At 53.9% G+C, this 26,964-nt stretch overlaps 3 protein-coding genes across 6 annotated transcripts; 1 reads left to right on the top strand and 2 right to left on the bottom strand.

Annotated features, from left to right (window-relative positions):
- Positions 1-1,524: 1,524 nt before the first annotated feature.
- Positions 1,525-6,144, bottom strand: LOC148813374 (uncharacterized). Its single transcript, XM_088908325.1, has 2 exons — positions 5,598-6,144; positions 1,525-5,087 (listed from the first exon to the last, which is right to left on the bottom strand). The coding sequence occupies exons 1-2, from the start codon at positions 5,983-5,985 to the stop codon at positions 3,928-3,930; spliced, it is 1,548 nt and encodes a 515-aa protein (XP_088764451.1). The 5' UTR covers positions 5,986-6,144; the 3' UTR covers positions 1,525-3,927.
- A 1,852-nt stretch (positions 6,145-7,996) lies between these two features.
- Positions 7,997-18,971, top strand: LOC148813373 (NACHT, LRR and PYD domains-containing protein 1-like). Of its 3 annotated transcripts, none has more exons than XM_088908336.1 (9): positions 7,997-8,230; positions 9,076-9,134; positions 10,016-10,080; positions 10,848-11,062; positions 12,330-12,574; positions 13,424-13,546; positions 13,998-14,151; positions 14,517-14,573; positions 17,028-18,971. In XM_088908336.1, the coding sequence occupies exons 4-9, from the start codon at positions 10,906-10,908 to the stop codon at positions 17,309-17,311; spliced, it is 1,020 nt and encodes a 339-aa protein (XP_088764462.1). In that variant the 5' UTR covers positions 7,997-8,230; positions 9,076-9,134; positions 10,016-10,080; positions 10,848-10,905; the 3' UTR covers positions 17,312-18,971. The 3 variants fall into 3 exon arrangements, with proteins under 3 accessions (XP_088764462.1, XP_088764460.1, XP_088764461.1); XM_088908334.1 differs by having other exon boundaries at positions 7,998-8,055; XM_088908335.1 differs by lacking the exon at positions 7,997-8,230 and adding an exon at positions 8,455-8,655.
- Positions 18,875-26,239, bottom strand: LOC148813372 (uncharacterized). 2 transcript variants are annotated; one of them, XM_088908319.1, is made up of 2 exons: positions 25,673-26,239; positions 18,875-23,246 (listed from the first exon to the last, which is right to left on the bottom strand). In XM_088908319.1, exons 1-2 carry the CDS (start codon positions 26,085-26,087, stop codon positions 21,745-21,747), a joined length of 1,917 nt encoding a protein of 638 aa, XP_088764445.1. In that variant the 5' UTR covers positions 26,088-26,239; the 3' UTR covers positions 18,875-21,744. The 2 variants fall into 2 exon arrangements, with proteins under 2 accessions (XP_088764445.1, XP_088764446.1); XM_088908320.1 differs by having other exon boundaries at positions 25,679-26,094.
- Between the last annotated feature and the right edge of the window lie 725 nt (positions 26,240-26,964).

Below are 26,964 nucleotides of genomic sequence, written 5' to 3'. Positions count from 1 at the left end.
TGCCAAAGCACTTTGATAACATTTGATACGTGTGAAACTTCATTTGTTTATATAATTTCCTTCGTTACCTCTGGCAGTGAATTGTTTTTTTTTTTCTGACTGCGTCTTCTCTTGTACTGGTTTCTGCTCCTCTAGTTGTATTTGCATTTGTAAATTCTTTATACATTTAATAATTAAAAAAAACATATATTAGGAATAGACACTGTGAAGTGTCTATTTCTGCATCTGTTTTAAAAATATCATGGGAATTGGCACAAAAAAAGATTCAGTATGATGAAATCTTTTTTTTTTTAAATACAGTGCTTCCTAAAGGTAATATACTGGTACACAGTTCAGGTACTTCGCTTCTTTTTACCTACAACACCACAACCATATCCTTACATGCTATCCTGTTTATTCCGTAAATCTCCTTCCGGGAGGAATTCCCAGATGTCCAGAATTCTCCCCCTATTCTTTTTAAGCCAAAGGTTTTTCCCATTCAAAATGCTTCTTGATAGCATGTCCTCAGACAAAAAGCAGCCCCCCAGACAGAAGTCTCTTACCTTGGCTCTTTAGTCATATCTATATCCACTGACAGACTGGAGGAACTGAGTCTCTTTAGTCTGAAGGGAGTGTCCCGCACTGACAGGCTGGAGGAACTGAGTCTCCTGAGTCTGAAGGGAGTGTCCCACACCGACAGGCTGGAGGAACTGAGCCTCTTCAGTCTGAAGGGAGTGTCCCATACTGACAGACTGGAGGACCTGAGTCTCTTTAGTCTGAAGGGAGTGTTCCACGCCGACAGGCTGGAGGAACTAAGTCTCTTCAGTCTGAAGGGCATGTCCCACACTGACAGGCTGGAGGAACTGAGTCTCTTTAGTCTGAAGGGAGTGTCCCACACTGACAGGCTGGAGGAACTGAGTCTCTTCAGTCTGAAGGGAGTGTCCCACACTGAGAGGCTGGAGGAACTGAGTCTCTTCAGTCTGAAGGGAGTGTCCCACACTGAGAGGTTGGAGGAACTGAGTCTCTTCAGTCTGAAGGGAGTGTCCCACACTGACAGGCTGGAGGAACTGAGTCTCTTTAGTCTCAAAAGAATGTCCCACACTGACAGGCTGGAGGAACTGAACCTCTTGAGTCTGAAGGGAGTGTCCCACCCTGACAGGCTGGAGGAACTGAACCTCTTGAGTCTGAAGGGAGTGTCCCACCCTGACAGGCTGGAGGAACTGAGTCTCTTTGGTCTTGAAGAGAAGAGACTACAATGGGACCCGATACACAAGTATGCAGAGTCTTTAAAGGCCAAAAGGAATCTTCCCAAACCACACTGTGAAAACAAATTTGGAGCACACAGAGGGGAAACAACAAGCAACAAGGCCCCGAAACTCAAGCGTCTTACCTTCAAATGACACACAGACTTCCCAAACTCAAGCTGCTGCCAAATAAACAGCTGTAAGGACGGCGGTCATAGTTTTGCCATAAACCCGGGAAGAAGTTTCGACGTCTCATTCGCTTTCCAGAGGAGCAGAAAGCCCCAAGAATAACCCGAAAGATTTGTGAATGGCATTCAGTTTTATTGTTTTGTATAGCCCCCTTCACAAGCGATCCAAGATAGAGCAGTGCTTCCCCACGTAATCACACAGACAGGGTTTATAACAACATACGTTAAGAGGGAAATTAGTGTTAAGGGGGATACGCAGGAATTTAGTGGGGCGCAGAGTCACATTGCGAATAATTGCCTTAATTAAGGCCTGGAAGTAATTAAGTGCCGTTTATAAGCACAACGAGCAACTGGTCTTTGGTAAAGAAATGGAACAGGAACCAAGCACACATGGAGCGTCCTCCTGAAATACTGCGACAGTGACAGTGCAACTTTGCAGTAGGGACACTCAATTCCTCAATTCCTACATCGTTTTCAACAAAGTCCATTCATTTTTCTCCCCCCTGCCTTGGGGTAATTTAAAAAAAAAAACAATTGAGAGGGTCCGACCGGTTCCGCTGGGGCCTTAGGGTTCGGTTCCTGAGGCACGGTCTGTGTGGAGTCTGTATGTTCTCACCACAGTCCAAAGATAAGCTAGTATTTAGATTAGATTAGCCAGCAGCCGTATCACTGGAGCCCAGCAGGCGTGAGCCTGGTCAGTACCTGGAGGGGGAGACCTCCTGGGGAAAAACTAAGGCTGCTGCTGGGAGAGGTGTGAGTGGGGCCAGCAGGGGGCGCTCTCACCCTGCGGTCCATGTGGGTCCTGATGCCCCAGTATAGTGACGGGGGACACTGGACTGTAAAAAGGCGCCGTCCTTCGGATGAGACGTCAAACCGAAGTCCTGACTTTCTGCGGTCATTAAAAATCCCAGGGCGTTTCTCGAAAAGAGTAGAGGTGTTACCCCAGTGTCCTGGCCTGATCCCCCCCCTGGTCTTGACCCATCATGGCCTCCTAATAACCCCCCTCTCTGAACTGGCTTCATCCCTCTGCTCTCCTCCCCACTGAGAGCTGCTGTGTGCTGAGCGGACTGGAGCATCATCCAGGTGGGGGCTGCACACTGGTGGCGGTAGTGGGATTCCCCGTTACCTGTAAGGCGCTCTGAGTGGAGTGTCCAGAAAAGCGCTATATAAGGGTAAGCAATTATTATTATTATATGCTAGTAGGTTAATTGACTTCTAGGACTGCACCAGGGTGTACCCCGCCCTGTCCACCCCAATTGCTTGATGGGATAGACTCCAGCTCCCCCACCATCCTTTTTGTACAATCTGGGGGGGGGTGTGTGAAATTCTCCAGCCCTATGAGAAAAGACCCCAGCTTCGGACGAATGCATTCTTTCCTTAGGTTCCCGTGCCAAAACAGTCACTTTGTTTCTTGTCCCCCAAGTGGGAAAAAAAGATTCCCAGTCAGTGTTTTCCCACAATCTATTAGGGAGAGTAATAGCACCCGTGTGCTACTCCAGATGTGTGCTGAAGAGGTTTAATTCTGCCTCCCACTCCGACGCATGAATTTTGTGCATTAAACAGTCTGGGGGTTCAAAGGCAAACAGACATTTTATCCTTTAGAATTTCCCTACAATCCAGACAGGCCTGGGCTCCTTCTCCTACAGGCAGGGAGGGCTCAATGAAAACAGCAGCAAATCTCTGGTATCTGACAGCACCCCAGACAGACCAGTACCGAGCACTAGAGACACCCCGGTATTCACTAAATCCTGCATCTCAAACCCCAAGAATCTGACAGCACCCCAGACAGACCAGTACCGAGCACTAGAGACACCCCAGTATTCACTAAATCCTGTGTCTCAAACCCCAAGAATTTGATAGCAACCCAGACAGACCAGTAGCGACCACTAGAGACACCCGGTATTCACTAAATCCTGTGTCTTAAACCCTAAGAATCTGACAGCACCCCAGACAGACCAGTACCGAGCACTAGAGACACCCGGTATTCACTAAATCCTGCGTCTCAAACCCCAAGAATCTGACAGCACCCCAGACAGACCAGTACTGAGCACTAGAGACACCCGGTATTCACTAAATCCTGTGTCTCAAACCCCAAGAATCTGACAGCAACCCAGACAGACCAGTAGCGAGCACTAGAGACACCCTGATATTCACTAAATCCTGTGTCTCAAACCCCAAGAATCTGACAGCAACCCAGACAGACCAGTAGCGAGCACTAGAGACACCCCGATATTCACTAAATCCTGTGTCTCAAACCCCAAGAATCTGACAGCAACCCAGACAGACCAGTACCGAGCACTAGAGACACCCCGATATTCACTAAATCCTGTATCTCAAACCCCAGGAATTGATAGCACCCCAGACAGACCTGTACCGAGCACTAGAGACACCCGGTATTCTCCTACGTGCAATCATTTTGACAAAGTGAACTCTGCTGCTCGAAATCTCCTCCGCTCAGCAGCCTGGGGTTTTAAGGCAGGTGTCCCGTGCGAACGAGCCGGCGAGGTTTTGGGGTTTTATTTTAAACCTCCTGGCTGATTAAAACTCTCCCGCCCTCCTCCTCCTCCTCCTCCCCCCCCCCCAGCATCACCATCATTGGTGGCAGCGGTGGGATACTTCTTTCCCGTGTGCGTGCGCTGGTGCTTCCTCAAGGCGCTGGACTGGCTGAAGCCCTTCCCGCACTGGCCGCAGGCGAAGGGCCGCTCCCCGGTGTGGATGTAGAGGTGGCTCTTCAGGCTGCTGGACTGGCTGAAGCCCTTCCCGCACTGGGCGCAGCGGAAGGGGTTCTCCCCCGTGTGCGTGCGCAGGTGCTTGCGCAGGGAGCTGGAGTCGCCGAAGCTCTTGGGGCACTGGGCGCAGCCGAAGGGCTTCTCCCCCGTGTGGGTGCGCTGGTGGCGCTTGAGGTTGCTGGAGTCGCTGAAGCGCTTGGCGCACTGGGGGCAGGCGTAGGGCCGCTCGCCCGTGTGCAGGCGCTGGTGGCCCTTCAGGTTGCACAGGTGGATGAAGCTCTTGCCGCACTGGGCGCAGCCGAAGGGCTTCTCCCCCGTGTGGGTGCGCTGGTGGCGCTTCAGGTTGCTGGAGTCGCCGAAGCGCTTGCCGCACTGGGGGCAGGGGAAGGGCCGCTCGCCCGTGTGCACCATCTGGTGGGCCTTCCAGTTGCTGAGCGAGCCGAAGCCCTTGCCGCACAGGCCGCAGCCGAAGCCGGCGCCCCCCTCCCCGGCGCTTTTGGGGGGCGGCGGCGGCGGCGGCTCCCCTGCCTTCTCCGGACCGGGGCTGGGCCCCTCAGCGGGAATCGCCTGGGGCTCCGGGTCCCAGTCATCGGAAACGTCGCCCTCGTCCGGCTCCTCTTCTTTGTACTCTCGCGCCGGGACGGACTCCGGCTCCTTACCGCTTACCGCACCGGCCTGAGCGTCCGGATTATCATCCGCCTCGTCCGGGAAGTCATCGGACGCGAGGAGCCCGGGGTCCTCGGTCTCGGGCTCCGCCTTCACCGCGGGCGCGGAGCCCAGGCCCCCCAGCCTCGGCCTGCTCTCGGCCTGCTGCTGCTCCCCGGGTGTCTCTTTCCCCTCTGCAGACGGGAGCTCCGTCTCCTGCATCAGACGGGAGCCCCACTCCTCCTCCTCCTCCTCCTCCTCCTCGCTGCGCTGCTGTTCAAGAGGAGCCCCGACCTCCGACCCTGAGAAACACAGGACAGGCGGTCACGAACGTTATCGGCAGGCGGCGATCGTGGCCAAAAAGCTATTAACACCACTTTGTTGGCCCTGTACAATTTCTGGCAGGAGGAATTGGTCTTGTCGCAGACCCCAGCTGGCTCTCCATGAGACACACAGGACAGGGAGAGAGAGAGAAGCTGGGGGTCAGAGCACAGCCATTGTACAGCGCCCCTGGAGCAGCTGGGGTTCAGGGGTTAAGGGGCTCAGGGGCCCAACGGAGTAGGATTCGAACCGGCAGCCTTCCAGCCACAGAGCCGCCCCCCTCAAGAAACACGCACACATACGATGGAAACAAGATCGTGTCTGTCTAATGGCGTGAGCTGTACGGCACTAATTCAGTTACACGATCACCGCTGTGGGATGTCTTGTTTTCAGCACAGTTTCCACTGACCAGTCGCCCCCTCTTTACTCCACTACATTCTCCACACCGAGGAAGTTAAAGACACCGGCTTCGCACAAGTCGCTACACTCACCAGACAGCTCCGTGTCCGCTTCTTCTTTGACTTCTACGATCACCTCGCAGGGAGGCGTGTGTGCGAGACGATCCGTCTGCCCCAGGTCTCCGTCTCCGCCCGATCCCGCCGCCTGCTCCCAGACCTGCAGCCTCCCCTTCAGGGTCTCGATCTCCTGCTTCATCTGCGCGATCTCAGTCTCGAAACTGTATTCCACAAACTGCGTGATCTTGAACACGGCCCGTCTGACCAGGCTCTGGGAAATCCTGTTTAGTTTGCCTTGCAACGAGGGCTGGCAGTCCGAGCCCCGGTTCTGGAAAACGTCCGACACTTCGTACACGATGGCTTTGAGCAGCACCTCCATGAAGGAGTGCAGCTCGGTTTCCAGAATGAACAGCCAGTTCGCCATCTCGCCTCAGAGTCAGCCCGACGGAGAGAGAAACCGTTTCGTGCAGCGGGGCTCCACGATCGCTCTGGGTTTGCACACACACACAAACACCAGACAGGCGACAGGCGTCATGTGTCCATGATGGTCAAACAGGAACTGAAACAGCCACTGTCCCCCCCCCGTACAGCGAGCTAGGACTTCCGGGTCACGCCGCGCTTCCTTAGTGACCGTTGCTACGCGCCGGAAAGTGATAATATTACTTTTTAAAAAATATTTTCTTTTATTTATGCTTAACAAAATAACACAAATTACAATACAAACGAGAGTACATATAACAATTCAAGACAAAATTTTCGTCAGGGGTGCATATTACTACATAGGTTATGAAAAAAGGTTAAACAAATTAAATAAAAATAATGTCCGCACCGCTTTCATATTTTTGCACTTCGAAATCTGCAAATACCCCCTTACATCCATTTTAAAATGCTCAAACAAAGGGTTCTTCCCAGAACACTTCATCTTATGTATATAATAACGTGCCATAATCATAATTCAATTTATTACAAACGAAATTTTAATATTGTTTTCGATGGGGCTGAAACTTAATATAACATCTTTTTTCATCAAAACAAATATCAATATTGGTTTCTCTTTTAATATAAGTCTGCAACTTAGTCCAGAAAATGTTTACCCTGGGGCATAACCAAAACAAATGCTGGATAGTTTCAGGGCTATTGTCACAAAAAAAAAACACATTTGCCATCTATATTAATTTTAAATCGCTGGGTAACAAGAGTCTTCACTGGGTAAATTCGATGAATTATTTTGTATGAAACCTCCTTAACCGTATGGGTTACACAATATTTATTGGGTATCATCCAATCTTTTTTTCCAATCAATGCGTTTTAGGGATAATGTTACTGTACTCTCTCTCTCTCTCTCTCTCTCTCTCTCTCTCTCTGCTGGGCTTGTGCATTTATTTGTATTATAGAAAGGGTCATAATTCAGAGCCTGCGGGACTAAAGAACTGCAATTCAATAATAATAATAATAACAATAATAATAATTATAATTATAATAATAATTGCTTTAACTGATATAGGGCTTTTCTGGACACTCCACTCAAAGCGCTTTACAGGTAATTGGGACCCTCCACCACCACCAAAATTTTGCTGCAAAAAAAGTTTCAAACAGCGCTTAACTAAAATGACGAGGAACAAAGTTCGGTGGTCCTAAAGTTACGTCTTGGAGCTGCAAATACGCCTGTTTTTTTTTTCTTGCAAATGAAATCCCCTCTCAGACATCCAGACCTTTACATCAATGCTTGATAATAATAATAATTATAATAATAATTGCTTACACTTATATAGCGCTTTTCTGGACACTCCACTCAAAGCGCTTTACAGGTAATGGGGAATCCCACTACCACCACCAGTGTGCAGCCCCATCTGGATGATGCGACAGCAGCTGTAGTGCACCAGAACACTCCCCACACACCAGCTCTCAGAGGGGAGGAGAGCAGAGTGATGAAGCCAGTTCAGAGAGGGGGGTTATTAGGAGGCCATGATTGGTAAGGGCCAATGGGAAATTTGGCCAGGACACCGGGGTTACACCCCTACTCTTTTCGAGAAACGCCCTGGGATTGTTAATGACCACAGAGAGTCAGGACCTCGGTTTTACGTCTCATCCGAAGGACGGTACCTGTTCAGCAAGCTGCCAGTTGTGAGTTGCAGGGTGATATGGCTGCTGGCTATAAATTGATGTTTTATTATAATAAAGAGAGGAATCATCACGCAACTTGCGCACTTGTCCATAGTACAGAGTGGTACAGAGTTATGTGCTGTTAGGGGTTACACTAAATAAGTTTAGATGCTAAAAGACTTTTGTAGACCAACTCACCCGGCTTATTTTCAGTGAATTAGAGTATAGCTTGAATTTAATTCTTTAAATTAAATAAATCAATCCGTGACTGTTTCACACACACACACACTCCTTTTCTTCGGCCTCTGAAGAGGCGGGGCCTGGTGTAGAGTTGGACTCTCCGGAAAGCGTATGAAAATGGCGTCTTGCACTTTCTCGCCTCCTGATATAAGTAAGTTTGTGCCCCGGCCTCGCTAATCTGGTCACTGGGATTTTACTAAAAAAAAAACAAAATGACAGAAGAGAGAGTGAGACACGGACGCAGCTGGGCTGGGATGTGACTTTTCGCTGGCTTAGGCAACTTTTCTCTGCGGGAACGCCATGTTGTAAGCGAGAAGGAGCAGTTTGTATGGGTTTTTTTTATTATTATTGTTAAACAAAACCCAGGCGAGAAACCGAGCACCTCCTTAGCCATCATACACGATCCTTTGCCGGAATCAGAGAATGATCCGGATGAACTCGTTAACATTATTTCCCCCCCGCGACTTGCGTAATTCAAGGTTGTAAATTGGTGCCGAATTTGTAACGGGCAATTCAAAGTTACTAGACTGAACTAAACTTGAGGTCGTAAAGTTTAACCCCCCCCCAAAAAAAACTCATTCCAATATAAGTCCAATACTCATCCGTGCACATGACTGTTAACAATATTTAAATATCAGACTCGGAAAAATGGAGGGCAGTCTAGTTCTTCTCTTCCTGTAACTTCTGCCTTCTGCATTTTGCGAAATTACTGCGACCTGTAATTTGGAGATCTTATTATCAGAGATGGCCGGTATGTCGGGCTTCCTGACGACCCGAAACGGTTGTTTTTTTTTTTCTTTTCTTGGAAAGAAACGCATCGCTATAAGAAAAGTAATTTCGAGCGAAGGGATTGCTCTGCTCCAGCGTTTCCTTTAGTACAAGATCTGTGGTCTTGAGCGTCTGCTCGGGGCAAGACGACGCTACCGTCAGAGAGATTATTGGTTTAGTGCCTTACATCAGTGGTTCTCAAACTGTGGTACGCCAAATGACCCTGGAACTGTGTCGTGTGCGCTGAAAAATCGGGACGGGTTTTCATATTTTGTGTTTTAATACGTGTCGAATACGCAGCCTACGTACTACGATACAGTGCGCATTACTTCAGTGGACACAAGAGATACTCTGTAATTCTATACAGAATTCCCTTAAAAACCGTGTTTCTCTGTTTTCACAGGTTTGGCGTTTGAGGGACACGTGTGTGGAGGAACTGCCTCTGGATACGACAGTGACGAGGCAAGTGTTTAGTAGATCTGTTCCCTACCACGTTTACGCTGTTTATGAGGGCATGTGTCTGCCCTAGAGCTGGGCTTTCCTGTCCTTTTCAGCAGTAGACGCGTGTCTTTTCTCTGTCAGCTCCTCTGTGAAATTCTCCTGACATTCTCTACAGGAGACGGGTGTTCTTAAAGGCTTCAAGAGAGTCGCACCTGTGTCTTCACTCGACCCCACCGAAATCCCCTCTCCTGAGCTGGAGAGACACCTGTGTCTTTACTCAACACCACTAAAATCCCCTCTCCTGAGCTGGAGAGACACCTGTGTCTTTACTCAACACCATTGAAATCCTCTCTCCTGAGCTGGAGAGACACCTGTGTCTTCACTCAACACCATTGAAATCCTCTCTCCTGAGCTGGAGAGACACCTGTGTCTTCACTCAACACCATTGAAATCCTCTCTCCTGAGCTGGAGAGACACCTGTGTCTTCACTCAACCCCACTGAAATCCCCTCTCCTGAGCTGGAGAGACACCTGTGTCTTCACTCGACACCACTGAAATCCCCTGTCCTGAGCTGGAGAGACACCTGTCTCTTTACTCAACACCACTGAAATCACCGCTCCTAAACTAGAGAGACACCTGTGTTTTTACTGAACACCACCGAAATCTCACCCCCTAAACTGGAGAGACATCTTTACTTTACTTAACACCACTAAAATCCCCTCTCCAGAACTGTAGACACACATGTGTCTTCACTCAACACCACTGAAATCCCCACTCCTAAACTAGAGAGACACCTGTGTCTTTACTGAACACCACTGAAATCCCCTCTCCAGAACTGGAGAGACACCTGTGTCTTCACTAGGTAGCTGAACGCATCTAATATTTCCTCTCTTTTTTTTTAGCTTCCTGGGGACGTGATCGAATTTTATCCCGAAAAAAAATGCCAGGGCAAAAAGGAAACTTTCAGGTAGGTGCCATTTTGTAAATCTTTGTGGTAATCAGAGAGGAAGAAAACCAAAAGACAGGAAATAGTGGTGAAGACTTGAACTTGATCAGTAAAATGTTTGCTAATGTCGAACTGTAGCTTGAAAGAGCTCCTGAACACACTGCCCAGGGGAACTGCAAACGCCGTTTCGGGCGTTAGACAGAACAGGCATCGATGAGTGCTTTTCAAACTGCAATAGCAGTAAAATGTCCATTTACATCCCAAAACAGAAGACATTTTCACATAATTTTAGGTTTAATTCCTGGGGTGGTGTCTGCGTGGAGTTCGCATGTTCTCTCCCGTGCTCGAGTGGGTTTCCGCCCACAGTCCAAGGGGATTCCGGACTGGAAATCCAAGAAGCAGATTGGACATAAAAGCCCCGTTTCCAGACGTTGGAGATCGGAGCAGCGCACTCAGCAGACATCCCCATTGAACTCGTGGAAGAACATGCAAACTCCACCCAGACAGGGCTGCAGGCCAGAAGTAAGATTCCTAAACAAGGGGGTGCCGAGGCAGACGCCCCAGCCGTCTGCGCACTGGGTGTACCTGGGAGTTTCGTCTCTTTGGTGATGTTTTACACGTCACTGTGTACTTTTTACAGTCTGCGTGCTTTGAAAGTGGCTCGTCAGATCTGATTCTTGCGAACCCCGAGTCGTAAAAACAGCATTGCAGTTCCCCCTTTCAATACAACGGGAGGTTTTTGCCCCCCCCCAGTAGTGCTCACATTGCCCTGTGCTGCGGGCGTGCAGGTTCCTCTGCCCCTCGGCGGGGCAGTTCCGGTGCCGGACCACCGGGCTGGTGTTTGGGATGGAGTCGCGGGGCGAGCTGACCTACGAGACCGCCCACTGGGACCTGGGGCTCATCTCCCCCACCGGCCAGGAGCCGGCGGGGCCCCTGTTCGACATCCGCTGCCCGCAGGGGGCGCTGGCGGAACTGCAGCTCCCTCACTGCGAGCTCGATGACCGTGAGTCACGTTTTATCGCCGCCTTTTCTTGCATCGATAAGAATTCCTCACACTTCTAGAGCGCTTTTCTGGACACTCCACCCAAAGCGCTTTACAGATCAGGGGGAATCCCACTACCGCCACCAATGTGCAGCCCCCACCTGGATGACGCTCCAGTCCGCTCAGCACACAGCAGCTCTCAGTGGGGAGGAGAGCAGAGGGATGGAGCCAGTTCAGAGAGGGGGGTTATTAGGAGGCCATGATGGGTAAAGACCAGGGGGAAATTCGGCCAGGATGCCGGGGTTACACCCCTACTCTTTTCCAGAAACACCCTGGGATTGTTAATGAGCACAGAGAGTCAGGACCTCGGTTTTACGTCTCATCCGAATGACGGCATCTTTTTACAGTAGTATCCCCGTCACCATACTGGGGCATTAGGACCCACATAGGGTTAACGCCCCCTGCTGGCCCCACTAACACCTCTTCCAGCAGCAACCTTAGTTTTTCCCAGGAGGTCTCCCCTCCAGGTACTGACCAGGCTCACACCTGCTGAGCTCCAGTCGGGGGGGGGGGGGGGCTGCCAGCTAGGAGCTGCAGGGGGAGATGGCATCAAGCTAGAGTACTGCCGTAGCTCAGCCGAAGCTGGAGACTCTGGCCTGTGGCCAGGTGTCAGGCGATAGTTTGCTTTCTTGGTGAAGAAAAAATTAATGATGTGTGGAGAGGATACATTATTCTCTCCAACCTCTACGATTGGCCCCAGTTCTTTGGAGGACCTCCATCCTAGCATTACAGAACCGACCCTTAATTATTTTATGGGCTGCGCCCGTTGGAGGGCACCTCACTGGGCAAAGGGCAGCAGGAACAGAGGCTTGGAGCAGTCTGGGGCTCTCGTGATCCTTTCTCGTTCCAAGAATTCCACCCGCCCAGCCGGCAGGCAACTTTGGACATGAGCGGTAGCCCAGTTGAAGCAAAATCTGCTTCTCGGGCGTTGGCGCTCATCAGGGGGGTCTCGGATCTCTGCGAACGGACCGGTGCCGCCCTGCGGGAGGGCAAATCTGGGGTAAATGAGCATCCGGGCCACGCCACGTCCAACGTTGGCGTGTGCCGCCCGCTCGTCTGACCTCCCGAGAGTTGTAGCCGAACGGGGAAGAGGAGGGGAGGGCTCTGAAGCGATTTTGGGTGTGTGGGCAGCAAGCGATAATTGTGGAATTGGGATGGCCGTGACTCTGGGGGGGTCCCCCTGGTGCCCCCCCGGCCCTCACCCCCCCTCCGACCTCACTTCCTGCAGGCAGGGCCGACTTCCTGTCGGTGGCCCACATGAGCTGCGGGAACGTGGAGGTGCTGAGGCCCCTGGAGGTGACGGCGACCCACGTGACGGTGTCCGTCCCCGACCTCTCGCTCTGGGGTCTCGTGAAGCGCCTGTCGAAGCCCAGGGTCCTGGGGCAGGTGCTGCTGTTCCTGCGGCCGGGGGACGGCGTGATGATGCCCAAAGTCAACGTGTTTGTGCTGCCGGGGAACGTGCCGCTCTGCCAGGTAGGGGAGACCTGTCCACCTGTCCCGCTCCTTCTGCGTCTCTCTGTCCACCTGTCCTGCTCCTTCCATCTGTGTCTCTCTGTCCACCTGTCCAGCTCTTTCTGTGTCTCTGTCTCCTGGTCTGTCCACCTGTCCAGCTCTTTCTGTGTCTCTGTCTCCCGGTCTGTCCACCTGTCCAGCTCTTCCGGTGTCTCTGTCTCCCAGTCTGTCCACCTGTCCAGCTCTTTCTGTGTCTCTGTCTCCCGGTCTGTCCACCTGTCCAGCTCTTTCTGTGTCTCTGTCTCCCGGTCTGTCCACCTGTCCAGTTCTTCCAGTGTCTCTGTCTCCCGGTCTGTCCACCTGTCCAGCTCTTCCTGTGTCTCTGTCTCCCGGTCTGTCCACCTGTCCAGTTCTTCCTGTGTCTCTGTCTCCCGGTCTGTCCACCTGTCCAGCTCTTCCGGTGTCTCTGTCTCCCGGTCTATCCACCTGTCTAGCTCTTCCTGTGTCTCTGTCTCCCGGTCTGTCCACCTGTCCAGCTCTTCCGGTGTCTCTGTCTCCCGGTCTATCCACCTGTCCAGCTCTTCCTGTGTCTCTGTCTCCCGGTCTGTCCACCTGTCCAGCTCTTCCTGTGTCTCTGTCTCAAAAAATCCCAGGCTCGAAAAGCACGTCCTTCCAGAACTTTGGAATTTTGGGAAACACGAAAGAAGGGCTGGGATTCCGTAGCGAGCGTTCGGCGAACTTGACGAGGCCGATCGGGCACGCGCTTGAGTCCTCCTCCCATCAGGCCGTGTCAGTCCCGAGTCGGCCGAGTGTTCCTGCTCTGGCGTCGCCCCTCCCTCCCTAACCTCCGCCCCCCCCCTTCCTTCCCAGGTCACCGAGCAGCAGGACAGCTGTTGCGTCTACCTCCGGACGAGCTCCGGCTGCGAGCTGAGCCCGATGACCAAGTACAAGGTGTCGAGCGGCAGCAGAGAGGTCGTGCGCATCCAGCCCGAGGTAACGACTCCCCCGCCGCCGCCGCCGCCGCCATCTTGAAGCGCTGGTGGCGCGGGCGCAGGCCAAAGTGTCTCCGACGGCGGGAAGATGACAGTCACGCCAACAGGAGGCCGTGGCGTTGCAACCAACGCCAATTGGCGCCTGAAAACCACACAGGGGCGAGATAGATACCGCACTTAACACGCGCGAGAGGTCGGGAACCATCGTTCCCACCTTAGGTCCAAGCCGATCTAGATGAACCCAATCGGATCGGTCCGCCTCCGGATCCGGCTCGTCGTCCGGGCGCACCTGAATGCGCTGGACAATCCGTGGCTGGGTACCACTTGGTAGGACCGCCGCGCGTTGGCCGTGACTACGCCGTCCTGCCCGGGATGCTGGCTTTTCACCAACATCGGGATACGGAAGAGCCCCCCCTCTGGTACGCCCTGTGTGTGCCCTATCTCTCCCCTAGGGTCAGAGCTTCTACTGCGTCTACGGCCCGAATTTCCACCCTACGTTTGAGGTGTTTCTGGACCACGGCGCGCGGAGCCTGGATCTGCAGCTGCTGAAATGCCGCGCGAGGGACAGAGAGGAGCAGGTGTGGACCCGCTTCGTGGAGCTGCCAGGTAACTGAGCTCTTTGGTGGGGAGGGGGGACTCAAAGTCTGGGGGCAGAGGGAGCACGTGGCGGTCGTCCTCCATTCGCCATTCGGTTGGGTTGCCCGACGTGGGTTGCACTTCATGGGGTGCCTTTGTATTCGCGAATCATTTTCTGACTCCAGGAAACACGGTGGCACAGTGGCATTGCTGTCGCTGGGGCCCTGGCTTCGATTTTTGGGGTGCCGGGTAGGGTTTGCACGTTCTCCCCCTTGTTCGCGGGGTTTTCCGGTTCCAGCACTTTATCCAGTACGGGAGCCGGACTCTATTCCCGCAAGCAGAAACCCAGAGATCTGGACTGAAATTAACGCTTCCTTTCTGTCTCTGTCTTACAGCAGACAGTCCTGCGACTGCTACACCGACCAGGAGCAACGAGTTTGCTACCGCTCAACGTGAGTCATATTATCTCCCCCTCGTGTCCCCGGTCCTGGTGTAACGGTGGCTCTCTCCCCATCGTGTCCACGGCCCTGGTGTAACTGTAGCTCCCCCCCTCGTGTCCCCGGTCCTGGTGTAACTGTAGCTCCCCCCCTCGTGTCCCCGGTCCTGGTGTAACTGTAGCTCCCCCCCTCGTGTCCCCGGTCCTGGTGTAACTGTGGATTCCCCCCCCCCCGTGTCCCCGGTCCTGGTGTAAAGGAAGCTCTCCCCCTCGTGTCCCCGGTCCTGGTGTAACGGTGGCTCTCCCCCTCGTGTCCCCGGTCCTGCTGTAACAGTGGCTCTCTCCCCATCGTGTCCACGGCCCTAGTGTAACTGTAGCTCCCCCCCTCGTGTCCCCGGTCCTGGTGTAACTGTAGCTCCCCCCCTCGTGTCCCCGGTCCTGGTGTAACTGTGGATTCCCCCCCCCCCGTGTCCCCGGTCCTGGTGTAAAGGAAGCTCTCCCCCTCGTGTCCCCGGTCCTGGTGTAACGGTGGCTCTCCCCCTCGTGTCCCCGGTCCTGCTGTAACAGTGGCTCTCTCCCCATCGTGTCCCCGGTCCTGGTGTAACTGTGGCTCTCCCCCTCGTGTCCCCGGTCCTGGTGTAACTGTAGCTCCCCCCCTCGTGTCCCCGGTCCTGGTGTAACTGTAGCTCCCCCCCTCGTGTTCCCGGTCCTGGTGTAACTGTAGCTCCCCCCCCCCCGTGTCCCCGGTCCTGGTGTAAAGGAAGCTCTCCCCCTCGTGTCCCTGGTCCTGGTGTAACGGTGGCTCTCCCCCTCGTGTCCCCGGTCCTGGTGTAATGGAAGCTCTCCCCCTTGTGTCCCCGGTCCTGGTGTAAAGGAAGCTCTCCCCATCGTGTCCCCGGTCCTGGTGTAACTGTGGCTCCCCCCCTCGTGTTCCCGGTCCTGGTGTAACTGTAGCTCCCCCCCTCGTGTTCCCGGTCCTGGTGTAACTGTAGCTCCCCCCCCCCCCCCCCCCGTGTCCCCGGTCCTGGTGTAAAGGAAGCTCTCCCCCTCGTGTCCCCGGTCCTGCTGTAACGGTGGCTCTCCCCCTCGTGTCCCCGGTCCTGCTGTAACAGTGGCTCTCTCCCCATCGTGTCCCCGGTCCTGGTGTAACTGTGGCTCTCCCCCTCGTGTCCCCGGTCCTGGTGTAACTGTAGCTCCCCCCCTCGTGTCCCCGGTCCTGGTGTAACTGTAGCTCCCCCCCTCGTGTTCCCGGTCCTGGTGTAACTGTAGCTCCCCCCCCCCCCGTGTCCCCGGTCCTGGTGTAAAGGAAGCTCTCCCCCTCGTGTCCCTGGTCCTGGTGTAACGGTGGCTCTCCCCCTCGTGTCCCCGGTCCTGGTGTAATGGAAGCTCTCCCCCTTGTGTCCCCGGTCCTGGTGTAAAGGAAGCTCTCCCCCTCGTGTCCCCGGTCCTGGTGTAACGGTGGCTCTCCCCCTCGTGTCCCCGGTCCTGCTGTAACAGTGGCTCTCTCCCCATCGTGTCCCCAGTCCTGGTGTAACTGTGGCTCCCCCCCTCGTGTCCCCGGTCCTGGTGTAACTGTAGCTCCCCCCCTCGTGTCCCCGGTCCTGGTGTAACTGTAGCTCCCCCCCTCGTGTTCCCGGTCCTGGTGTAACTGTAGCTCCCCCCCCCCCCCCCGTGTCCCCGGTCCTGGTGTAAAGGAAGCTCTCCCCCTCGTGTCCCTGGTCCTGGTGTAACGGTGGCTCTCCCCCTCGTCTCCCCGGTCCTGGTGTAATGGAAGCCCCCCCCCTTGTGTCCCCGGTCCTGGTGTAAAGGAAGCTCTCCCCCTCGTGTCCCCGGTCCTGGTGTAATGGAAGCTCTCCCCCTTGTGTCCCCGGTCCTGGTGTAAAGGAAGCTCTCCCCCTCGTGTCCCCGGTCCTGGTGTAACGGTGGCTCTCCCCCTCGTGTCCCCGGTCCTGCTGTAACAGTGGCTCTCTCCCCATCGTGTCCCCGGTCCTGGTGTAACGGTGGCTCTCCCCCTCGTGTCCCCGGTCCTGCTGTAACAGTGGCTCTCTCCCCATCGTGTCCCCGGTCCTGGTGTAACTGAAGCTCCCCCCCTCGTGTCCCCGGTCCTGGTGTAACTGTAGCTCCCCCCCCCCCCCGTGTCCCCGGTCCTGGTGTAAAGGAAGCTCTCCCCCTCGTGTCCCTGGTCCTGGTGTAACGGTGGCTCTCCCCCTCGTCTCCCTGGTCCTGGTGTAATGGAAGCTCTCCCCCTTGTGTCCCCGGTCCTGGTGTAAAGGAAGCTCTCCCCCTCGTGTCCCCGGTCCTGCTGTAACAGTGGCTCTCTCCCCATCGTGTCCCCGGTCCTGGTGTAACTGTAGCTCTCCCCCTCGTGTCCCCGGTCCTGGTGTAATTAATGGAAGCTCTCCCCCTCATGTCCCCGGTCCTGGTGTAACCGTGGCTCTCCCCCTCATGTCCCCTGTGTCCCTGTTTCCAGGAATCTCACCCGTCAGCCGACAGCTGTGGGCAGAGGCCCTGAACGCCGTGATCGAGGAGCTGGAAACGGACGAGTACAAGAAGCTGAAAAACCTGCTCCACCAGAGCGGGATCCCCCGGGGGGCGCTGGGAGGTACCGAGAGGCCGGACATGGCCCACAGGATCATCTCGCACTTCGGCGTGGAGCGGTCCGTGGAGGTTGTCGAGGACGCCGTCGGAAGGATTCCCCGGAATGACCCGAAGATGCGGGACATACTGAAGCCCTTCCTGGAGCAGCTGGGATAGACTGGTGTCACGCACCGCCACCCCGCTCTGTAACTACACTGGCTGACCGCGTGGACAGCGACATACGTTCCCGCGTCCCCCCATCTCTCGGCTCACAGTGACGCCACCTGACCCAATCGGGGAGGAGAGGGATAAGAGTCGTGCCCTTCGGATCTCTGAAGCTTGGTGGGATGCTGCCGTCGCGGCGCTGGTGGTCCAGTAGGCGGCGCCCCTTCCCTACCTTGACCGACATTTCCCAGAAGACCCTGCTCCGGCGGGGTGACCGCAGAATTCGCCGTGCCGCAGGAGATACTGTCCTTCTGATCGAGACGTGAATCTGATGTCCCGACTCCGGATGTAAGGACGGAGCTGCATGTCTAGTTCCCCTGATTCACAACGGCGCATCGACCCTTGGTGCCGTAATAAAGCGTGAGATTCAGAGGTGTGCTGGAGTGGCCGATGAACAAGAGTCCGTGTCGTCGAGAGCCCCGCTCGGGAGGCCAGACCTACATCCGCTCAGACGCTGTCGGCCTGACTTGGTGATCGCAGCTCACCAGCAGCCCCCCCCCCCCCCCCCAGGGAGCTCGACGGGGTTTCGAACAGCTTTGTGGAGAGGAAATTGCCCGGTCTAGGTGTGCAAAGCTGGCAGAGATCTGCCAAGCAGACTCCCAGCTGTAGGGGCATTTCCACCAGCAGCCATATCACCCTGCAACTCCCAGCTGGCAGCCCCCCGCACTGGAGCCCAGCAGGTGCAAGCCTGGCCAGTACCTGGAGGGGAGACCTCCTGGGGAAAAACTAAGGTTGCTGCTGGGAGAGGTGTTAGTGGGGCCAGCAGGGGGCGCTCACCCTGCGGTTCATGTGGGTCCTAATGCCCCAGTATAGTGACGGGGGCACTATACAGTAAAAAGGCGTTGTCTTTCGGATGAGACGTAAAACCGAGGTCCTGACTCTCTGTGGTCATTAAAAATCTCAGGGTGTTTCTGGAAAAGAGTAGGGGTGTAACCCTGGTGTCCTGGCCAAATTTCCCATTGGCCCTTACCAATCATGGCCTCCTAATAACCCCCCTCTCTGAACTGGCTTCATCCCTCTGCTCTCCTCCCCACTGAGAGCTGGTGTGTGCCGAGCGGACTGGAGCATCATCCAGGTGGGGGCTGCGCACTGGGGGGGCTGGAGGGGATCCCCATGACCTGTAAAGCGCTTTAAGTGGAGGGCCCAGAAAAAGCGCTATATAAGTGTAAGCAATTATTATTAAGCTGGGGGAGGAGGTGTGCGTGTGTGTGTGGAGACTAATCCAATTATGATATTTCACTTTTGTATTTTTATAACAGAATAAAAAAACTAACCTTAAAACTGTGAAGGATGGTAGGGAGATGAGAGGGAAAAAAACCTCATTCAAAGGCATGGAACGCTGATGCACTGACCAACCAGATGTGGGGGAAAAAAGTTCAAGGGCGTGCGGACGTCACTAGCCTTACCCAGAGCTCTGCTTTCACGAGCGAGTGGTTATCTCTGCACATGACCTGCTGCTTTTGCACTGGAAATTAGGAGTAACCTGCCTTTCGTCCGTGTCAGGAAAGCACCCAGTTTGCTTTGAATATTTTTGTTTAATTATTCAACTGTACAGTGTACTGTGATGAATAGTACAGTATCCATAAATACATTAAATATAATTCTCTGGAATGTTTAATTTCCTATACCACCTATCCTTTTAAATGGGTTATATTTGCTGTTTATTCTACGAGTAGGGATTTAAAGATTTCATTTATATTGGTAAGAGCTTCATAGACAGTATTTTTTTTCGATTGATTTATCAAGAGATCACTATTGGCCCTATACGATTTCTGGCATGAGGAATTGGGCTTGTCGCAGACCCCAGCTTGCTCTCCAGGAGACACACAGACAGGGAGAGAGCGAAGCTGGGGGTCAGAGCGCAGGGGCGGCCATTTATACGGCGCCCCTGGAGCAGCTGGGGTTAAGGGCCTTGGTTGGGGGCCCCAACGGAGTAGGATTCCTCTGCCGGCCGCGGGATTTGAACCAGCAAACCCTTCCAGCCCCAGGCGCAGCTCCTGAGCCCCAGAGCCCCCGCACTGCTCTTAATTGCGTGTCAGTGTATCATACTGGGTTGGCAGTGCTGCCTTGCAACTCTGGGGCCCTGGGTTCAATTCCTGGGATGCTGTCTGGGTGGAGTTTGCACGTTCTCCCCATTTTCCCAGGGGTGCTCCAGTGTCCTCTCACAGTCCAAGTAGTTCAATTGGCTTCAGCTCCTCCAGTCAGGACAGGAGGAGCTTCTCTACACAGAGGGTGGTGGGAGTTGGGAACAAGCTTCCCAGCTGATGGTGTTGAAGCCGATACCCTGCATTCTCCTGGCTTCCTTCCAGAAACTGGTTAGGAGGAGTATTTGGTAGGTAATTGATCTGGATGAGGGGGGTTGGCCAAGTTGGCTCTCATTGGTTACCTTTCTCATGTCAAAGATTGCTCATCACCGATAGGGATGTGCATTTAATTGCCTTATAGGTACTCTTTAATTATGTAGTTGTAGGCGATACATTTGTACTCAATTCAGCACCACTTTCAAACCGAGCTTCGGCAAAGAAAAAGAATGAGAAGCCATTGTATAGAAAGGATTCTCACTTAATCACAGACAGTGCCTTCGAAAAGTACATTACTTAAAGGGTACTACCGTCCGAATCTCTCACAACGGTTATTCAGTTTCGGTAACAAAAAAAAAAATTAGGTGACGGTTTAGAAAAAACTGACAAATTAAGCACAAAATCGTCAACTTTGTAAAAAAAATACCGCAAGTCGCCGTGTTGTCGCCAACCCCCCAGGGGTCTCTTCACGCACAAGAGCGAGAGTTCGTGAGAACTGTGACGTGAAGCGGCCCTTCCTGCTCACTAGTCACCGGGATGACTGATGTAACGTATGAGCAGGTAAGTGCAGGTTGCGCAGCAGACGTCGTCACGGCCGAAATGTGATCTGCAGGCAGAGCTGACACGCAAATATTTGCCCACAAAACCGTCTGGAAGTCCAGAGCAATATTTCTATTGGATTAAAAGAGACGTGTCCACAAGCCTGCTTGTTTACAGTGTCACAGGGCTGCTTCACCTCACCAGAAGGTTTGTCACCTCATTCTGCATTATAGAACATGCTACTGCACGTACCTGGAACCTCCCGTCTACTGTGTGATGCAAATTGGAGGTTTTTACAAGTTACTGGGTACATCTGACTTTCTCTGGGGGGGGGGGGGTTGAAATGCACTCATCAGTCTCGTTTCTTTTGAACCCCGAAATTTAAAAAGCCCCTCCCCTTTTAAGCATCGATAGTGAAACATTCAAAGATTGTAGTCAAGTCAGAGTTTCACACCACCCCCCACTAGGAGCTCAAACTTAGGAATCGTCCAATTTACAACCGCTTTATCCAGGGGGGAGCTGGAGTCTATCCCAGCAAGCAATGGGTGCAAGGCAGGGTACACCCCTGGACGGGACAGCAGTCCATCACAGGACACACTCACACACCCTGGACAGGACAGCAGTCCATCACAGGACAGACAGACACACACACACACCCTGGACAGGACACCAGTCCATCACAGGACAGACACACCCTGGACAGGACACCAGTCCATCATAGGACACACACACACACTCACAAACCCTGGACAGGACACCAGTCCATCATAGGACACACACACACACTCACAAACCCTGGACAGGACACCAATCCATCATAGGACACACACACACACACTCACAAACCCTGGACAGGACACCAATCCATCATAGGACACACACACACACTCACACACCCCGGACAGGACACCAGTCCATCGCAGGACACACACACACACACCCTGGACAGGACAGCAGTCTATCACAGGACACACACACACCCTGGACAGACAGACAGGGTGTGTGACACCAATCCATCACAGGACACTCTCACCCATACCCTGGACGGGACGCCAGTCCATCGCAGGGCAGACGGAGACGGACACACGCGCAAAACGCCTTGCCAATCGCGCTCCAGGGCTGGAGCTGAACCCGAGCTGTCGGAAAGGAGGCAGCGAAGGCGATCGAGCAGTCGAGAAACGCTCAGAGAAGCCACACCCGCTGGCCCGCCGGACCCAGGGAAGAAGGGACCGCTCTGATCCCCAAGACCAAACACTCCAAAAATCGTCCTTCAAGTTCAAGTCGTGTTTTTTGGAAGAAAAGCAGGGGCAGTCGGGATCAGCATTCTGTGTAGAAACGTCAACAAAAAAAAAAAAACGAACCGACCCCCGGGTTAATGAAGCATCATTAAAAACAAAATGCTTTTTAAAAGCAAAACATCTCTGCTCTTCCCAGACTCGCTGCCTACAGGATCACCGCTTGAGAACGGAGGGGACGAGATTGATGGAGTCTGGAAAAACAAAACACTACGACGCCGATGGGGGAGGGGGGGGGGGGGGGGGGTGTCTATTCTGGGTCGAGTTTCACCCCCCTCGCCCCGCCCTCCCCCGGCTCGGCCCTCTCCTCCGGCTTCTGGAGGGCCTGCCCCGCGTGCAGGCGCTGGTGCTTCCGCAGGTTGCTGGACTGGTTGAAGCTCTTCCCGCACTGGGCGCAACTGAAGGGCCGCTCCCCCGTGTGGACCACCTGGTGGGTCTTCAGCCCCCCCGACTGGGTGAAGCCCTTGCCGCACTGGGCGCAGCGGAAGCGCTTCTCGCCCGTGTGGATGAGGGCGTGCACCTTCAGGCTGCTGGCCAGGCTGAAACCCTTGCCGCACTGCGGGCAGCCGAAGGGCTTCTGGGCCGCGTGGCTGAGCTGGTGGCTCTGCAGGCCGCCCGGGGTGCGGAAGCCCCGGCCGCACTGGCCGCAGACGAAGCGCTTCTCCCCGGCGTGGATGGGCTGGTGGCGCTTGAGGCGATACAGGTGGCGGAAGCTCTTCCCGCACTGGCTGCAGGCGAACGGGCGCTCCCCCGTGTGCGTGTGCAGGTGCTTCTTCAGGTTGCTGGCGTGGCTGAAGCGCTTGCCGCACTGGCCGCAGACGTGGGGCCGCTCGCCCGTGTGCACGTGCTGGTGGTTCTGCAGGTAGCAGGCCCGGCTGAAGCCCCGGCCGCAGCTGGCGCAGCGGTAGGGCTTCTCCCCCGTGTGCGTGCACAGGTGCCGCCGCAGGGCGCCGGGCTGGGTGAAGCCCCGGCCGCACTGGCCGCAGCCGAAGGGCTTCTGCCGGCTGTGGGCGTGCTGGTGGCGCTTCAGGTTGCAGGCCTGGCTGAAGCTCTTGCCGCACTGGCCGCAGGCGAAGGGCTTCTCCCCCGTGTGCACCAGCTGGTGGCTGCGCAGGTTGCAGGCCTGGGCGAAGCTCTTGCCGCACTGGCCGCAGGCGAAGGGCTTCCCACCCGGGGTGGCGGCGGCGGCGGCGGCGGCGGGGGGCCGGGGGGGGCTTCCGAGGCGGTCCGGCTGCTGTCCTCGGGCCTCCCCCACCGACCGGTCCCCTGCTCCCTCTGGGCCCGGCCCGGCCGGACACCGCCCGCCCCTCTGCTCTGGCTGGGGTTGCCCTGCTTCCCAGAATTCCCCGGTGGGCTGGGGCTTCGTGTCCTGCTCTGTAAGCCTCACGATATCCAGGTCATCCAGTTCCTCTTCTTTGTGCCCTCGGACAGCGACGGACTCATCCCTGTGTTCTATAACGGCCTTAACGTCCCGATTATCCACCTTGTGTGCGCAGTCATCGGACGGGAGGAGCCCAGGTGTCTCACCCTCGGGCTCCGCCTTCACCGCAGGCGCGGAGCCCAGATCCCCCAGCCTCAGTCTGCTCTCGGCCTGCTGCTGCTCCCCGAGTGTCTCTTTCCCCTCTGCAGACGGGAGCTCAGTCTCCTGCATCAGACGGGAGCCCCACTCCTCCTCCTCCTCCTCCTCCTCGCTGCGCTGCTGTTCAAGAGGAGCCCTCTCCCCAGCGTCAGGGAGAGCCCCGACCTTCGACCCTGAAAAACACAGGCCAGGAGAGATCAAGACCTTTAATAACAGGGTCACACGGCCTTAGAATCAGGATGAAAAGCAGCCCTCGATGTAAAAAGAGGCAGCAGAACAACATCTAATAATAATAATAATAATACTTTATTTTATATAGCGCCTTTAAAGGTGGCTTCTCAAAGCCCTTTACAGGATGACAACGACAACATAAAGAATACACAAGATGAAACACAATTACAACACACAGAGGAGACCGGGGGTGGTGGTACTAAGAGAAGCAGAGGGGTGAAGAATGGATCCAGTTCAGTAAAGGCTCTTCTGAAGAAGAGGGTTTGGAGTCTGGATTGGCAGGAGTTTAGAGAAGGTGACTCTCTGATATCCTTGGGGCAGAGAGTTCCAGAGCTTGGGGGGCACAACAGGAGAAGGCCCTGTCACCCCTAGAGTGTAGACGGGCTTGGGGGGACAGTAAGGAGAGGAGAATTTGAAGAGCGAAGGTTGCGAGGTGGGGAGCAGGGCGATGATAGCTCAGACAGGTACTGAGGCGCCCAGCCACGCGGAGCCCTATAGGTGAGCAGGAGGATTTTAAAGTCCACACGGAATTTGACCGGACGCTGCGAAACAGGAAAATCGCTCCAATAATTAGTGGCAAATTAGAATTAGCAAACTTCACCTTCTCAAGCCTGACAGGAAAGCGGAGATCAAAATGCAGCTCCAACCCGAGTTTCTGTCTAGGCGCGTTTCGGGAACTGTCCGAACGACAAATTAATTTTTTTCACCCCCCAGACAGGAAAACAATGGAAACTCTAGTGTTTGCGGTGAAGCGGAAAATACTCTTGGGGAAAAAAACCTAAAGCTTCAGGGATTTTAAAGCATAGAACCCCAGGGGCGTTATAGAACCCAGACAGACCAGTACGGAGCACTAGAGTCTGACCTGACCAACCCAGAACACACTCTAGTGCTCTGTACTGCTCTGTCTGGGCTCTACAAAGACCCTGGGATTTGAGGTGAGGACTTAGTGAATATCGGGGTGTCTCTTCTGCTCTGTATTGGTCTGGCTGGGTGCTATAAAACAGCCAGCAGCCAGATCACTCTGCAGCTCCCAGCTGGCAGCCCCCCCCCCACTGGAGCTCAGCCTGGTCAGTACCTGGAGGGGAGACCTCCTGGGAAAAACTAAGGCTGCTGCTGGAAGAGGTGTTAGTGGGGCCAGCAGGGGGCGCTCACCCTGCGGTTCATGTGGGTCCTAATGCCCCAGTATATTGACGGGGGACACTGGACTGTAAACAGGCGCCGTCCTTCGGATGAGACGTAAAACCGAGGTCCTGACTCTCTGTGGTCATTAAAAATCTCAGGGTGTTTCTGGAAAAGAGTAGGGGTGTAACCCTGGTGTCCTGGCCAAATTTCCCATTGGCCCTTACCAATCATGGCCTCCTAATAACCCCCCTCTCTGAACTGGCTTCATCACTCTGCTCTCCTCCCCACTGAGAGCTGGTGTGTGGGGAGCGTTCTGGCGCACTATGGCTGCTGTCGCATCATCCAGGTGGGGGCTGCACACTGGTGGCGGTAGTGGGATTCCCCATGACCCATATAGCGCTTTGGGTGGAGTGTGCAGAAAAGCGCTGTACAAAAGTGTAAGCTATTATTATAATAGAGACACCCCGATATTCACTTAATCCTGCACCTCAAACTCCGGGAAAAGTGTATGCTTAAAATGAGCACTTTAATTAATCTACACTTAATCTATTCGGTTATTTCTAATACCTTCACTGCAGCGAGATAGGAATATATATACAAAGACCGCTTACTCGCCAGTCTAAAGTTTCTCTCCGAAACCTAGAAGTATTTAAATCTCCGCTCTGCTGGAAAACGCAGCCGGTCGAATTTTGGAAGAAGAAAAACTTATATAACAGGGATCATTGCATGCACCAAAACAGACTTTTTAATACACTGTTGAGCCAATGATTCAATTACCGAGTCGCCCTGAGTTGTCTGCAGGACTGTTTTTGAGTTTTCTGACCGGATAACACCCCGGTTCGGTTTCAGAAAGGAATGTTTCCTCCCCCACCCCCTCCGTGGGTCGTGTCCAATTCACGCAAGAAAAAAAACACACACACACACATATTTCAGGCCACCTCCTGATTAGAACGACCACGATTTTGTGTTTTACATCGGCTCCTCCGCGTATTTTCAAACGCGTGATCAGAGGAGCGGCATTCAACCCGGTGCATAAAAAAATCTTAAACTCTCTTCCACCCCTCCTCCTCCTCCTCCTCCTCCTCCTCCAAGGGGAAACTGAATTATCTACGGGACTGTTCATTCCTTACAATCTTTCCCAGTGCAGGCCCGCTCTGTGCATCTTCCGCAAGATTACGAATTAGGATGCAGCTAAAGAACGTTTTTTTTTAAAGAGTGGCCTTTAATCTCATACAAGGTTACTTACACTGACCTGGCAGCTCCGGATCCGTCTTTATCTCTTCTTTGATTCCTGCGATCGCCTCGCAGGGGGGCGTCTGTCCCCGATCCCCACCTCCTCCTGCTGCTGCTGCTGCTGCTGCTGCTGCTGCTGCTCCCGACCCCTTCTCCCAGACTCGCAGCCGCCCCCTCAGCGTCTCGACCTCCCGCCTCAGCTGCTCGATCTCGCCCCCGCAGCTGCCCTCGACGAACTTCGTGATCTTGAACACGGCCCGCCGCACCAGCGTCTGCGACACCCGGCGCAGCCGGCGGCACTGGGAGGCGTCCTCCGCCTCGCACAGCCCGTTCCGGCAGATGGCCGACACCTCGTCCACCACGGCCCCCAGCAGCACCTCCATGAACGCCTGCAGCTCGGACTCCAGCACCGCCAGCCAGCTCGCCATCTTTTTCTTCCCAGGCGCCGGGGGGAGGATGGTGGGGGGGGCGGAAAGGGAGGGTGGATTTGCTACAGCTGCGACAATAAGCGAGCGCCTGGGATTTAAACGCACAAGCCGGGGGAGGCAGGGAAGCGTCACATGTCGGAAGAGCACAAACAGGAAGTGAAAGCCTCCCCGAGCTGAGACGAGTTCCGGGTCACGCCGCTGCGCTTCCCTAGTGACTGTTGCTATGCACCGCCCAAGGGCCGCAACTGTCAAAATTAATACCTCCACTGGATTAGTACAGTTTTTTAAAATATTTTTTTATTCATGCTTAACAAAAGAACAAAAATTACCATACAAGCAAGAGTACCTATAACAATTTAAGACACAAATATCGTCAGCGGTACATATTACTACATAGATTCAAGTTAGGAAAAAAGATTAAACACATTAAATAAACATAATTGTATTATTATTACTGCTTTCATATTTTTGCACTTCGAAATAGTCTGCAAATACCCCCTTACATCCATTTTAAAGTGCTCAAACAAAGGGTTCTTCCCAGACCGCTTCATTTTATGTATATAACAACGCGCCATTGTAATAATAAAATTTATTACAACCGAAATTTTAATATTGTTTTCGATGGGGCTGAAACTTAACATAACATCTTTTTCATCAAAACAAATATCAATATTGGTCTCTTTTATTTTAAAATTTTTACCCTGGGACATAACCAAAAACAAATGCTGAATAGTTTCAGGGCTATTGTCACAAAAAAACACATTTGTCATCTATATTAATTTTAAATCGCTGGGTAACAAGAGTCTTAACTGGGTAAATTCGATGAATTATTTTGTATGAAACCTCCTTAACCTTATTGGGGATTTGTACAGTTACG

The sequence above is a fragment of the Atractosteus spatula genome (genome assembly GCF_055471065.1).
Source record: "Atractosteus spatula isolate fAtrSpa1 chromosome 10 unlocalized genomic scaffold, fAtrSpa1.hap1 SUPER_10_unloc_1, whole genome shotgun sequence".
NCBI lineage: Eukaryota > Metazoa > Chordata > Actinopteri > Semionotiformes > Lepisosteidae > Atractosteus > Atractosteus spatula.
Note: the sequence above shows the minus strand (reverse complement) of the source record. Positions and strands in the feature narration are given on the sequence as shown.